The 15,656-nt window shown below is 35.8% G+C and overlaps 1 protein-coding gene across 1 annotated transcript in view; it reads left to right on the top strand.

Annotated features, from left to right (window-relative positions):
* The window catches only part of AHR (aryl hydrocarbon receptor), a 51,762-nt gene extending 39,764 nt beyond the window's left edge, over positions 1 to 11,998 (top strand). Inside the window, exons 10-11 of the mRNA XM_039223363.1 lie at positions 5,490 to 6,711; positions 9,577 to 11,998. Coding sequence (XP_039079294.1) covers positions 5,490 to 6,711; positions 9,577 to 9,723 — 1,369 coding nt within the window. The 3' untranslated portion in view covers positions 9,724 to 11,998. The remainder of the gene's footprint in view (positions 1 to 5,489; positions 6,712 to 9,576) is intronic.
* The last annotated feature ends 3,658 nt before the right edge of the window (positions 11,999 to 15,656 follow it).

Below are 15,656 nucleotides of genomic sequence, written 5' to 3'. Positions count from 1 at the left end.
ATTAAATATATAGATTTATATCTACATGTGTATTTATATGTTCATATTTGTGTGTGTATATACATGTTTTTAATTTAAAAGTTTCCCTTCTCTTTAGTTTACTAAGTGTTTAGTAAGCTGTGTCAACTTCATTGACATGATGATGATTTTTCTCTTGTATGCAGTTTCCTTTTCAGTGTGTAATATCTGTAGTGATTTTTAAAGAAACATTTCTTGTTATTAGAAATTTGTGCCTTCTCAAATAATATTGCTAGAAGGCCATTAGTTTCTAATCTTCTCAAGGATCCAACTTTCGGTTTGTTGAGTTTTCCTATTGTATGCTTGTTTTCTACTCTGTTTATGTCTGCCTGTTACTTCTTTCTACCTTCTTTGGGTGTATTTGATATTTTTCCAACATTTTCTTTAAGCAATCAATTTCCCCTTAAGCACAACTTTAAGTACAGTCCTCATGTTTTGATATATCTTGTTTTTTCCACTTATGATTTATTTAAAAATATAGTAGGATATACTGTTTACACTGGGGATTTTCTGGGTTGGTTTAAATTTTCATTGCCTTTAATTTTGAGAGAGAGAGGCTGAGACAGAACGCCAGTGGGGCAGGGCCAGAAGGAGAAGGAGACACAGAATCTGAAGCAGACTCCAGGCTCTGAGCTGTCAGCACAGAGCCTGATGTGAAGCTTGAAACCACGAACCACGAGATCATGACCTGAGCCGAAGTTGGATATTCAACTGTCTGAGCCACCCAGACGCCCCTGATTTTCTTGTTACTGGATTTTACATCACTTCCATGTTAGAAAACATTCTAGGAGTGATTTCATTTCTTTGAAATTTGTGGTAGCTTATTTATGATCAAATAGATAGTAACAGATCCCATGTGCTTTGGTCAAGAATCTATGTTCTGTTGCAGGTATGGTACTCTTCATTTATCAGTGATTTCGTTTTTGCTGTTCATGTTTTTATTATTTGAGTTTTGTGTTTTCTTATTCTATTAGTTATTAAAAGGTTATTTGTTGCATTTCCTCATTACCAATAAGGCAGGACATCTTTTGTATCTTAGTAGGGCGTATTCCTTCTGTGTCTTGTCAGTTCATATTGTTTCCCTATTTTCTACTGTGGTGTTTACCTCTCATGGTCCTCATTGGACCAGCTCTTTACTTCCTATGGGTATTAAGTTGGATATATTTATACACACACATACTATATGTAGAATACATGTGCAATTACAAACATGACACGTGTTATCCATGCCTTAACTTGATTTATGAATTCTTTTGCCATGTAACATTTTTCATTTTTATGTCAATTATGCTACTATTTTCCTATAGAGATTCTAGGTTTTTATTTAGACATGGCTCTTCCCAATCAGATTCCTAAAATTTTTTAGATATAATTAACATACAATGTTTCATTTGTTTCAAATGTACAACATAGTGATTCAACAGTGATATACATTGTGTAGTGCTTACCGTAAGTGTAGCTACCATTTGTCATCATATAAGTTATTATAGTACTGTTGACCATATTCCCTGTGTTACACTTTTCATCCCCATGATATATTATAACTGGGAGTTTATACTTCTTATTCCCACTCAACTATGTAACCCATCCTTCTAGCGCCTTCAGGCTGACAACCACCTATTTTTTCTATATGTATGACACTATATCTGTTTGTGTGTGTGTGTTGTTAGTTTTCTAGATTCCATGTAAGTGAAATTATGCAGGATTCATCTTTCTCTAACTTCTTTCACTTAATATAACACCTTCTAGGTTCATCCATGTTTTACTGATAGGAAGATTTCATTCCTTTTTATGGCTGAGCAATATACCACATCGTCTTAAAAAAATTTTTTTTAATGTTTTATTTTTTTCTGAGACAAAGAGAGACAGCATGAGCAGGGCAGGGTCAGAGAGAGAAGAAGACACAGAATCTGAAGCAGGCTCCAGGCTCTGAGCTAGCTGTCAGCACAGAGCCCAAGTTGGACGCTTAACTGCCTGAGCCACCCAGGTGCCCCTATACCACATTGTCTTTATCCTGTAGTTAATGGATGCTTAGGTTACTTCCATATTTTGGCTACTGTAATAATGTTGTAATAAACATAGGGGTTCCTCTATCTTTTTTGAGTTAGTGTTTTCATTTTCTTTGGGTAAATATGCAGCAGTGGAATTACTGAATTGCATGGTAGTCTTTTTTTAATTTTTTGAAGAGCCTCTAGACTGTTTTCCACACTGGCTGTGCCAATTTACATTCCCAACAGTGAATGAGGGCTCCCTTTTCTCCACACCCTCACCACCACTTGTGATTTCTTGTTTTTGATTCTCTCTGGTTAGTGACGTTGAATATCTTTTTATCTGTTAGCCATCTGTATATCTTCTCTGGAAAAATGTCTATTCAGGTCCTTGTTTTAATCAGATTCTTTTTGGTAAGTTGTATGAATTCTTTTTGTGTTTTGCATATTAATCCCATATTGGATACATTATTTGCAAATATCTTCTCCTATTCAGTAGATAGTCTTTTCATTTTGTCGATGGTTTTCTTCACTGTGCAGAAGCCTTTTATTTTGGTGTAGTCCTGATCATTTGGTTTTGCCTTTGTTTTCCAAATTGTTGGCATACAAGTTTTTAGATAGTCTCTTATAATCCTTTGTATTTCTGTAGTGTTGGTTTTTACTTCTCTTTTATTTCTGATTTTATCTATTTGCATATTTTCTTTTTCTTGATTGTGGCTAAAGGTTTATTGATTATCTTTTCAAAGAACCAGCTCTTGGTTTCATTGATCTTTTCTTTATAGTCTCTTTTTCATTTATGTCTGCTCTGCTTTTTATTATTTCCTTCCTTCTAGCTTTGTGTTTTGTTTATTCTTTTTCTGATTGCTTTAGGTCAGAGGTTAGATTTGTTTGAGATTTTCCTGGTTTCTTGAGATAGGCCTTTATTAGGGTAAACTACTTAGAACTGCTTTGCTGTATCCTAAAGATTTGGACCATTGTGTTTCCATTTTCATTTTTTCTCCAGGTACTTTCTGATTTCCTTTTTGATTTCTTTGTTGATCCTTTGCTTGTGTAATAGCATGCTGTTCAGCCTCCATGTGTTCATGTTTTTTCTAGTTTTTTTCTTGCAAAATTGATTTCTAGTTTCATTCCACTATAGTCAGAAAAAATGCTTGATAGAATTTCAGTCTGTAATGTACTAAAATTAGTTTTGTGACTTAACATGATCTGACTTAGAAAATGTTCTGTATGCATTTGAATGTGTATTCTACTTCTTTTGGATGGAATGCCCTGTGTATCTAGTAACTCCATCTGGTCTAATGTATCATTCAAAGCCACTGTTTGCTCATTGATTTTCTGCCCAGGTGATCTATCCACTTATGTAAGTGAGGTGCTAAAGTCCCCTACTACTGTTGTAGTATGGTCAATTTATGCCCCTTTATGTCTATTTGTATAGGATTCATATATGTTCATGATCCTATGCTAGGTGCATGGATATTTACACTTGTTATATCCTTTTATTGGATTGAGCCCTTTATCGTTATGTAATGCCCTTTCTTGTCTCTCGTTATAGTCTTTGTTTTAAAATGTATTTTGTCTTTTAAGGTTTTTTTTTGCTTTCACTTGCATGGAAAATTTTTTATACCTTCACTTTTAATCTGAATTTGTCATTAATCTCTAATAGGCAGTATATAGATGGGTCTTGTTTTTTATCCAGTCACCTTGTATCCTTTGATTGAAGCATTTAGACCATTTATACTTAATACATACGTATTTATTGCCATTTTGTTTATTCTTCTGATTTTTTTTCGTAGTTCTTCTCTTTTCCTTATTTTCTTGCTTTCTTCCCTTCTGATGGATATCTTTCTTTAGTCTCATACTTGGATTCCTTTCTGTCTGTCATTCACACATTTTTGGTCTGCATTAACCTTGAGGTTCTTATATAACATCCTAAGTATATAGCAGTTTATAGTGATGATTAAGTTTGAACATGTTCTAAAAGCACTATGTTTTTACTACCTCTCCATTTTTTAGTTATTTGATGTTATTTTTTTTATCTTTTATGATTCCCTAATTTTTAGATCTAATTGATTTTTACTCCTTTTGTCTTTTCACCATCATAAGGTTAAATCACTCATTTATAAATGATTGATCTACTGCCTGTACTCTAGACCTGTACTCTGGCCTTCAGAATTTCTGCTGAAAAAACAGCAATCTGCTGTTAAGGGGTACATCAGTAGTTACTTTTCTCTTCCTGCTTTTAACTTTGATATGTCTTGGTGTTCATCATGTTTGGGGCTTTCTTTGCTTCCTGCATCTGAAAACCTGTTTTCTTCTCCAATTTAGGGAATTTTTTAGCTATTATTTCTTCAAATAGGGTTTCTGCCCCTTTCCCTCTCTCTTCTTCTGGGATTCCTATAATGTGAATGTTTGTGTGTTTGATGTTGTCTCAGAGACCCCTGAACTTGTTCTCTCTTTTTTTCTTTTTACTATTCTCCTTGCCTGCTTTCCATGACCTGTTTTCCAGATCACTGATCCATTCTTCTGCATCTTCTGATCTCTTGTTGATTCCTTTTGTCTTTATTGTATTCAACTCTGATTCTTTTTTATATTTTCTGTCTCTTTGCTGAAGTTGTCACTGTGTTTGTCTACCCTTCTCCGAAGTCCCTTGAGCATTCCTTTGAGCTCTTTGCTAGCTCAATTAGCTAGATTGTTTATCTCAATTTTTTTTCCTGAAGTTTTGTCTTTTTTGTTGGGAGAATTTTCCTCTGTCCTCTCTTTCTGACTTTCTAATTAATTAGGTGTAACAGGTACGTCTCCCAGTCTTGAAGGAGTGGACTGTTGTAGGAAGATCTCTTCTGTAGACTGCATGTCTCTGGCTGAATGACCAGTGCTGTAGTGGGCACAGGCAAGGAGTCCTGAGTTGCTCTGCACAGGGGGTGCCTTGACCAGGAGAGTTAATTAATTCCTAAATTGTTAGAGTTTGTTTTTATAATTGGATCTTTATTCCACTTAGAATTTATGTTTTGCCAGAGGATGTCAGGGGTGGACACTGAGGGTGAAAATAATAACAAGATTCTGGGACAAATTCTTTTTTTTTTTTTTTTTATTTATTTCTAAGAGAGAGAGAGGGAGAGACAGTGTGAGCAGAGGAGGGTCAGAGAGAGAGGGAGTCACAGACTCTGAAACAGGCTCCAGCCTCTGAGCTGGCAGTCAGCACAGAGCCCAACACAGGGCTAGAACCCACGAACCACGAGATCATGACCTAAGCGAAAGTCAGACGCTTAACCGACTAAGCCACCCAGGCGCCCCATCTGGGACAAATTCTAAGTCACTTAAGTTTGTGTACAAAGTTTTCCAGCCCTTGTCATCTGGAAAACTTGTGTCAAAATCATGTTCCAAATCAAACTCAATTGCAGTGTATTTTGCTTGCTGTTTTTCTTTAACATTTTTTATTTTTAAAATGTTTGATACAACTCTTATTTTTTTTGTACCCAATTTTAGAGATGAAGAAGGAACAGAGCATTTACGAAAACGAAATACAAAGTTGCCTTTTATGTTTACTTCTGGAGAAGCTGTGTTATACCAGATAAACAACCCTTTTCCTCCCATGATGGATCCCTTACCAATAAGGACTAAAAATGGTGCTAGTGGTAGAGAGTCTGCTACCAAATCAACTCTAAATAAGGATTCTGTCCATCCCAGTTCCCTCCTGGGTGCTATGATGCAACAAGATGAATCTATCTATCTCTATCCTGCTTCCAATAATACAACTTTTGAAAGAAATCTTTTTAATGAATCTATGATTGAATGCAGTAATTGGCAAGACAGTGTTGCACCAATGGGAAGGAATAGTATCCTGAAACATGAGCAAATAGGTCAGTCTCAGGAAATGAATCCAGCAATCTCTGGAGGTCAATCAGGGCTCTTTGCAGACAACAGAAATAGTGACTTGTACAGCATTATGAAACACCTGGGCATTGACTTTGAAGATATCAAAGACATGCAACAGAATGAAGAATTTTTCAGAACTGACTTTTCTGGTGAGGACGACTTCAGAGATATTGACCTCACAGATGAAATCCTGACCTACGTCCAAGATTCTTTAAGCAAGCCTGCCTTCCCGTGTTCCGGGTACCAGCAGCAACAGCCCCTGGCTGGGCACTCCAGTTGTATGGTACAGGAGCAGCTGCAGCACCATCAAAACCTGGTAGCCTCGGAGCAGCAGCAGCAACTGTGTCAGAAGATGCAGCATATGCAAGTTAATGGCCTGTTTGCAAACTGGAGCTCTAACCAGTCTGTGCCTTTTAGTTGTCCGCAGCAAGAGCTACAGCACTATAATGTCCTTTCGGACTTACCTGGGACCAGTCAAGAGTGTCCCTACAAATCGGAGATGGATGCTATGCCTTACACACACAGCTTTGTCCCCTGTAATCAGCCCGCACTACCCCAACATTCCCAGGGGGCACAGTTAGACTTTCCCATCGGGAATTTAGAACCATCCTCATACCCTACTACTTCAAATTTAGAAGATTTTTTCACGTGTTTACAAGCTCCTGATAACCAAACACATGGACTTACTCCAGAGTCAACCATGGTAACTCCTCAGACTTGTTATGCCGGGGCTGTGTCCCTGTACCAGTGCCAGCCAGAGGTTCCGCACGGCCACATGCCACAGATGCAGTACAGCCCGACAATGCCGGAGCCGCAGGCATTTTTAAACCAGGTAAGAGTTTTATTGGGCTGAATAAACTTTTTCAGTGATTCTTCTTAAATTATAGACCTGAATTATAAACATTTTATGTGACTACTATTTTATAAGCCAATACTTTTCCAGTAGTAGTATGTTACTAATAGATCTTTTTTTTTTTTTTTTTTAACAGTCAAGGAGAAAGAAATCAAGGGCTACAGCAACGTGAATATGTTGTATGTTAGTGAAATTAGGAAAAAGTATATTGTTTAGAATAGATCCTTTGGTTTCTCTCTCTTCTTTATAATTATATGTCCCTTTAAAACTTCGGACTTCAAGGTCGCCTGGGTTGCTCAGTCGGTTAAGCGTCCGACTTTGGCTCGGGTCATGATCTCATTATCTCTGAGTTCAAGCTCTGCTTTGGGCTCCGTTTCTGACAGCTCAGAGCCTGGAGCCTGCTTCCATTTCTGTCTCCTTTTCTTCCCCTCCCTCACTCATGCTCTGTCTCTTTCTCAAAAATAAACATTAAAAAATTTTTTAATCAGACTTCAAATATATATTTGCATTTTTAAAAGTAATTCCTTTAAAGCTCAATCTTTTTTGTATGTGTTAAAATTGGATTAAAGTCAATACACTCGTGCTTTCTTCAGATGCCTTTGTCCTTGGTGATTCCTGAAGTCAGTCCCACACTCCTCAGTGTTCTCTGGCAATACCTCCATGTTATCTGCTAGATCCTCATTTTCTCCTTCACAATGGAGTGGTTTTTCTAGCATTTTGTAAAGAAAGCTTAACTCATTGGCTTTTTCTCTTGTGGTCAAGCTGGGTACTGTACTTAAATTTTTACTTATTTTTTAAAATTATGTATGTATGTATGAGAGAAAGCAGGTAGGGGCAGAGAAGAGGGAGACAGGCAGAGAATCCAAAGCAGGCTCTGCATTGTCAGCACAGAGCCCTGTGGCATGGCTTGATCTCATGAACCAGAGCTGAAGTCAAGTCCGACATTTAACCAACTGTGTCACTCAAGAGCCCCTTTATTTTTACTTATTTCTTTAAGGGGCTTGAACTCATGACTCGGAGATCAAAAGTCACATGCTCTACCAACTGAGCCAGCTAGGAGCCCCTGTATTTTTTAAATACACCATCTGAACACTTGTAGCAGCAAGCACAGTTTAAATCCTTTTTAAAGTTAATAGTGATGAGAGCTGCTCTCTATGGCCACTGGGGAATGCATCATGTTTACCTTCATGCTTTTCTGTTAGAAAATATTTACTTCATTTTATATACTTAAGTAGGCTTTTGAAGAAAATCTTAATTAAAATTAAGTTCATTAGTTTCTGTTTTCTGTGTCTCAGAGTATAGGTTTGTTTGTATAGGGGTTTTTTGATAGATAAGGCAGTGAAAGTTTCTCTTACCATTATTTCATCCTTGAGTTACATCAAAATTCATTATTCAGTATACTCACAATGTTGCTATGAAGTAGCATGGGTAGGTAACTTGGGTAAATTGTTGACAATTTATATAACCTAAAATTTCATTACTAGGCTCTTGAGAGTTTTTTCCTTCCTCTTCCTGCCACTTTGTATTACTTCTTTTTTTTTTAAATAATGTTTTATTTATTTTTGAGAGAGAGATAGAGACAGTGTGAGCAGGGGAGGGTCAGAGAGAGAGGGAGACACAGAATTTCCAGGACAGGTCAGAGAGAGAGAGAGAAACAGTCTCCAGGCTCTGAGCTGTCAGCACAGAGCCCGACGCGGGTCTCGAACCCACAAACTGTGAGATCATGACCTGAGCCGAAGTTGGACACTTAGCCGACTGAGCCACCCAGGCGCCCCTACTTCTTTATGAACAGTGAGGGAATACGAAGTCTGTAGACCTACTTATTTCCCCAGGGAATTATTTTTAAACATTACCTATGTGACTCACAGTATATTTTAATTGACTAGCACTGCTTTTGATAATATACTTAAAGAGAATTGCTGGCATGCATTTTGTTATGAATTGTAACAGTAACTTATTCGAAGCCTACCATTCTCTGAAGACCTAGATTATAGGACATTCACTACGTATTAATGTATTAGAGAATCTTTTAAGTCTGATGTTAACATTAATTGATGTTCCATAGGCTTTAGAAAGGTAGAGTTTATTTCAAGGAATTAAGGGTATGATTTCGAACTATTTGAACGTTCCTGTAACTATATAAAATACAAAGGCCCTGTAATCTATAAAAGCCTTACAGAACTAGGTATCTGCCTTTTTTTAGTAGCAGTTGTAGACTAATTAGACTAATTTTATTATAAGAAGACAAGAGCAAGCATTTTATTTGGTAACTTAATCTGTAATTATACTTTTTAGTAGCACTTATTAAAAGCATTTAACAAAAAAAAAATGCTTTAGGAAATCAGACCCATGCTGTAATGTTTTAGGAATATTAAGATGCTTCTGTCAGAAATGACCTCTTACAGAAAAGTCCTAAGCCTGCAGCCCAGTCTAATAATTTTAAATGCAGTCAATATTTTGGTACCCAGAACTTGACTGGGATGAAATCTGGTCACAGCAAACCTATGCGTGACAGATATATTTAACTGTGACTCATAACTGGTACTCTCTGATCCGTCAATTCCTATCTGATACCAAAGGCAATTTGTTAATCAAATACTCTTGATGCCAATTCTGAGCTGAGACCAATGTGTGTCACATATCTATACCATCTAATGGAGAAACCAAAAAGGTTATAAATGGAACTAACGCATAGTTTTTGCTCAGTTGGTCTTCATTGAATTATGTAAAGAATTTGAAGTTAACAACATGCAAGGCAAAGATTTTAAAAATACTTATCATGTAGTGGCTTAAGATACTTGAAAAATCTATCCTAATAAGTTGCATTGCTCTTTTTGTTTCCAGTTTCAGAATGGAGAAATTTTAAACGAAACCTATCCAGCTGAATTAAGTAATATAAACAACACTCAGACTCCCACACACCTTCAGCCCCTTCATCACACATCAGAAGCCAGACCTTTCCCTGACTTGACGTCCGGTGGATTCCTGTAAGGCCAAGCCCATTTTTACCTTAGGTTTTGGCTTAATTTATGGAAGGTTACAGAATAATGGAACTGTCAGTGTTGGACATCAGCACCTATACATGGAGGCATTGATGTATGCTGTTCGCACTAGTATTCCAAACCAAATGGTAGTCTTTTTAAGAGCTAAAAAAATTACCAAAACTACATATACTATAGTCATTAAAAGATAATTATGACTTTGTACTATAGACAAATGTTCTGAATGCTAGAGAATATACAAAACTTATTCGGGAGAACTTTATGACACTTTTGAATAAAAATTTGTGTCAGAAAAAAATGAAATACTTTTGAGTTCTCAACTTCTATATTCTTATTAGCACACCAAATATCGAATTAAACTATTTTATTTTTAGCTTCTGCTTTTATCTCAGATGTTAAAGTAAGTGGTTTGGTGCTTTTATAAAACAATAATCTCAGTGCTTTCCTCCTCCTTTGTTATGTAAGTGCCTCACAATTTTTTATACCTATAACACTGTAGGATGTCTATTTGATAGCAGGTATACTTTTTAATTAATAACATTCTGCACAAATATTATTTGTATTTCCTAAATTCAGTCATTTTTATCAATCCAGGCATGTTTTAACTGCACTACTCACCCACTTTCTTCAGAAAAAGGGCAAGTTATGATTGAAAAAGTATTTATTATATAACCTAGTTGCTTCTAGATCTTAAATGTTGCTATGTGCCTTATGTTGAAAAATTTTGAAAGTAAAATGTCTTTCCAAATTATTTTTTGATCATGATATAAATATTAAGACTGCAGCATTAAAATTCCAACAGTGTTTTCAGAAGAAAGAGATATATTGCAATTTACTTAAGTTTCCATCATGGTGGGTCAGTATTGCAGATGCAGAAAGATCTGCTTGAATGCAACCATATTTATTAACTTGAAATGAGGAGCAAGTAGCTTTATTTCTAGCTCTTTACTCATCATTTCAATGTGTATAAATTCTTTAAAAACTACTTTAGACCTAGAATGAACTTTAAGGTATAATATGTTGACTTTATAAATTTCACTTATGAGTACAGTGAAACTATTTGTTTTTCTCATATTTGAGGAGCTTAAAGATTGAACGTAGCAATGTTTGATGCAAAGTTCTGAATGACATGAATGGTGCATATATAGTTTGTAATGAACAAAATTAAATATAAAACATTTTCAAGCTGTCATTTGCCAATAGTCTATATCTTATATATGCACGTAATTTGAGTCTTACATATATTCTTGTGTCTTTTCAAAAAAATCAAATAATGAATCCAATTGCTTTTACTTTTGTATTAAGACAACCATGCCATTCTCTTAACTTCAAACAAACATTACGTTGTTTCAGGATACAGTGACCTTTATTATTGGTAAGGCAAATGATCACCTTGCTAACTTTACTGTCCTCAGGTGACTTTTTAAAAAGACTCCTTTATTTAAATGTGACATGTGAAGGGCACACACATTTTTCATGTATTATATAAAAACCTTTTGGAATCTTGAACCGAGGTGCAGTAAAATACACTATTTTTCACTTCTTCTTTTAGTAAATTGATGTATATCAAAGTGACTTCAGACAAAATATCTGTCAGTTCTATGCACTTTCAGTTAAAACCCTGAATCCATAGAATCAATTTAAGGTAAAAAAATTTGTCTAAAACATTTCATAATGTTTTTCCAGCATGAGGGATCACTAAAGATTTAGACCAGTGGTCTGGCTTACTATTCCATTTTTACATTTAAGCCTTTCATTAAGTCCTCACGGAACCATTTTTTGGTAGTCTCTTCCACATGCTATTGGGTGAATTATTTAGTGGAAAAATAGGCTTTTTAAATTATGAATAGGATGACAGGTATACACTTAACAAAATTAAAAAATTTTAAAGCAATATTGTATATTTTTATCTATATAAAATAAACTGTATCTAAGAATAATAAAATCACATTAAACCATATTTGTCTGTATTGCTAAGTGCCAAACAAAGAAAGAATGCTCTGTTTGCTGGTCTAATGAGAGACTCATTTTTTAGGTAATATGCACTTCTGATTGTGTGGATATGTCTAATTTGACTGACTTTTGCTAAGCCAAATTGTTCTTCCAGTACTCGGTGATTTTCCAGTGTTCCATTGTATTAGGAAGTTTCATTCATTACTCTGCACAGACTAGTGTTTTTCAGTATTACTAAACTTTTGGTAGATGTATTCATGGCTTTTCTCTTTTCTTCAGAATGTTACTGCTTACCTATGCCATACATACAGTTTTGTTTAAAGTATGATTTATAATCTCCTTATCAAACAAAATTGTATATAATAATATATGGTAATAAAATAATTGAATATAAATTTTTTTTAATGTAAATTCTTTCTGGTTCACAGAGCGGGAGGGAGCATGTTTAGTACAGTATTATAGCTGTATTAGATAAAGGCAATCTACAATACTTGCATGAAACAATAATTTAATTTATAAAATTCTGTCCTTGGATATTTTAGCCTTTACCTGGATATAAAAAAGACTCTTCAAGTAACTTCACAGATTAAAATGCTTTTGAAATGGAGTACTCTTTTAAACTTTGTATTAGTGTTTGTTAGGTATGCAGTGGTGTTAGTGTCTCAAATTTTAAAATTCCACCTTACTGATTTAATATTTGATGAGTTTTTAAAACAATTCGTTGTATTTTGTTCTCGGATTAGAAAAATTATTGCCTAAGTCTATCCTCTAACAAATATAAGTGATATGTTATGCCTTTGGCATTAAACTCAAGACTTAAAACACTCACCAAGAATGTTGCAGTTAGAACCATTTGAAGAAAAAAATCCTGAAAAAAGTTTTCTTTTTATTAACTTTTTCTACATTCATCTTTTGTTTAGCCTTTACATTCATTACAATCATTAGATATTTTTCTCAACACAGGATATATAAGCATGGCAAGTTAACACCATACTTTGAACATTTTAGAAATAATACTGAGTCTTTTGTCTAAGAGTTTCAGTTTTAACCATTTGATCTGAAAACATCAAGTAAAAAAATTCAGATAATGATAATTATTATCTTTGCTTTGGCTCCAATGGCTTGTATCAGCAGGAATGACTTCAAGTTGCACCCTCTCCCCAAGCCAAAACCAACATATTCTTATGATGTAATTATAAGAGTATGGAGGCCCACCCTAGGTTTCCCTGTCTCAGGGACCCTGATTGACCCTCTGACTCCTACCTGAGAAGCAAAGTCACCTTCATTAGGTGAACTTGCTTGCTCTCCCAGTATGTGATCTTTAGGATGTCAACACTTGCTTGGATAGAATTTAAGTCCACCCAATTAGCTTTCCTGTGCTATTTAAACTTTTAAAACTCCACCCTAGGCAGAACCAGTTTTGGCTTCCGTCACCACCTCCAATCCCACCACCACCATCTTGGACAGGATCCACAGCTCCTAAGAATCTGCTTCTGACACGAGGCCCTCTACCTCTAGCAAAATTTTTCAGGAGGACAGATCGACAGAATTCTATTTGTAGTGTCTGATGTATATAGCCTGCATGAAGCAACTCACATTTTAAGACCAATTAGAACCATGAAGAAATACAAATTCATACAGAGAAGAATGATAGGAATCAGCAATTAAGACATTGGAAAACAAAAAATTGTCTGTGACATAATTACTTCAAATAACTAACATAATAACATGGGGAAAAACATATTCTTGTTTATGGTGCAGAAGTTAATTGAGGATGAATGACAAAAGTTACAAGCTAATAGAGTTTACCTTAATATAAAGAAGAGTATCATTAAAAGATGAAGTGGAGATCAATTAGACAGATGTGAAATCTAATGACCTTCCTGTCTTTAGAAATGCTCATTTACAATTACAATTTACAATTCTGAGAAAATTCAAAATTGTGATGTGTATATACATTGTCACTACTACTAAGTTTCCTTAACTTCTGAGAATCTGTGATTCCATAATGTCTATGTTAGATATGATCTTCGGAATGGCTTATTTGATGCTCCACCCCCCATTTCATGTTTGGAGAAAAACAAAAAGACTATCCTATACAAGTCTCTTTAGTTGGTGATACACTGACCTCATGTATCTTGAATTCTGGTCCAGTATATTTTCCCCAACACAAGAAGGACACATTATTTTCCACTTAGAAAAATCAAAATACTCAAATACCTTTTTTACCCTTGATACATGAAATTTCTTTTTTCTTTTATTCAGGATTATAGCTTCAGGTAATGCTGGATATCCTAATGCTTATAGAATATCTATAAATTTATTCTCAACTCCATTTTTCCATGATGCTGTATCTTTTTTTTAAAAAGTATTTTTATTTATTTCTAGGAGAGAGAGAGAGATAGCACAAGCAGGGGAGGGTCAGAGAGAGAGGGAGATACAGACTCTGAAATAGTCTCCAGGCTCTGAGCTGGCAGTCAGCACAGAGCCCGACGCGGGGCTCAAACCCACTAACCACGAGATCATGACCTAAGTGAAAGTCGGACACTTAACTGACTAAGCCACCCAGGCGCCCCAATGATGCTGTGTCTTTAAAATGTTTTTTCAACTACCTTTATTGACATTTTAGGGTACTGATGTCTAATTTGGGGGCTCTGGCATAAAGATCTAGAAGAGAGACTGAAATTTGTGTTTTAGAATTAGGTTAACAGAATTTAACATAATTTCTAAGTGGGTATCTTTTTTCTAGAGTATTAATTTCTATTGCCTTTGAAGATACTTCCCTTCCTCCTAATTGCATCAACCGATTAAAATCTCCGTTGGTTCCCCACAAGGCAAGACCAACATCTTGACATGTACTTACAACAAAGGAACCCTGAAATGAGGGAAGGCAAATTTTTTTTTAATGGTGGTACGCATGCCTGACCCTTTGCTCTGAAAGGAGATACTACGTTCTAAGGCTGTTCATTGTACAAACATCTTAAAAGATTGTTCAGAACAAAAACAGTTGGTGCCTCTGCAAGATGTGCAGCAACAGTAGAAACCCACAGCAAGTAGTCTCCATCACTTATGACTGTTCTTCTTGCTCTTTCAAGCATCCCACTTTCCTTGCTGGACCTCCTCCTGATTCTTGACTACAGAGACAGCTGTTATTTGCACGGCATAACCTGACAAGCCAGAAATATTCTCTATCCACAAAATACATTATTCTAAAGTTCCTTGTAAATTGATCTGAAACCTTGACTTTAACACTCTGCCCCAAGTCCTTGCCCCAAGGCAATACACCAGGGTACATTATGTTTGAACTCTGGCTCTGCTCTCTTGTTAGACATGTGATATGGGGAATTTATTTAAATTTTCTGTGCCTTTAGTTCCCTTCTATGTAAAAAGAAGATAGGGTCACCTGGGTGGCTCAGTTGGTTAAGCCTCTGACTTCTGCACAGGTCATGATGTCACAGTTTATGTGAGCCCCATGCTGGACTCTGCTGACAGCTCAAAGCCTGGACACTGCTTCAGATCCTGTGACTCCCTCTGTCTGCCTCCCCCACTCATGTTCTGCCTTTCTCTCAAAAATAAATGAAATACATTTTAAAGAGGCAAGATAATATAATGAGTTTACCTTATAGGATCTTCAGGAGAACTAATCAGATAATACCTGTGAAGTGTTCAGCACAGTCACTAGCACGTAAGTGTTAAAATAGCTAGGTCTTAAAATTTTTGTAATCTGTAATAGTTGGGGGTAAAGGCAAAGCTGGTAGTAATCAAGAGATCAAAAGAGCATTGTGTCAAAAATAGACATTGGTCTATTATAAGTAGGCTTTATGCCACAAAGCCACCCAGACAGGTGGGGCAACTCTTCCATCCTCAGTGTGCTCTAGCCGCTGTCTTTTCCAACCAAGAGAAGGAAAGGAAGGAACTTTCCCATGCCAAGGATCTTTGAGAAAATAACTTAGAAAGTATACACATCAC

This window comes from Hyaena hyaena, unplaced genomic scaffold, assembly GCF_003009895.1.
Source record: "Hyaena hyaena isolate Hyena2069 unplaced genomic scaffold, ASM300989v1 scaffold_1337, whole genome shotgun sequence".
NCBI classification, from domain to species: domain Eukaryota; kingdom Metazoa; phylum Chordata; class Mammalia; order Carnivora; family Hyaenidae; genus Hyaena; species Hyaena hyaena.
The sequence above is the reverse complement of the archived record's forward strand: the minus strand, read 5'-3'. Positions and strand labels throughout refer to the sequence as shown.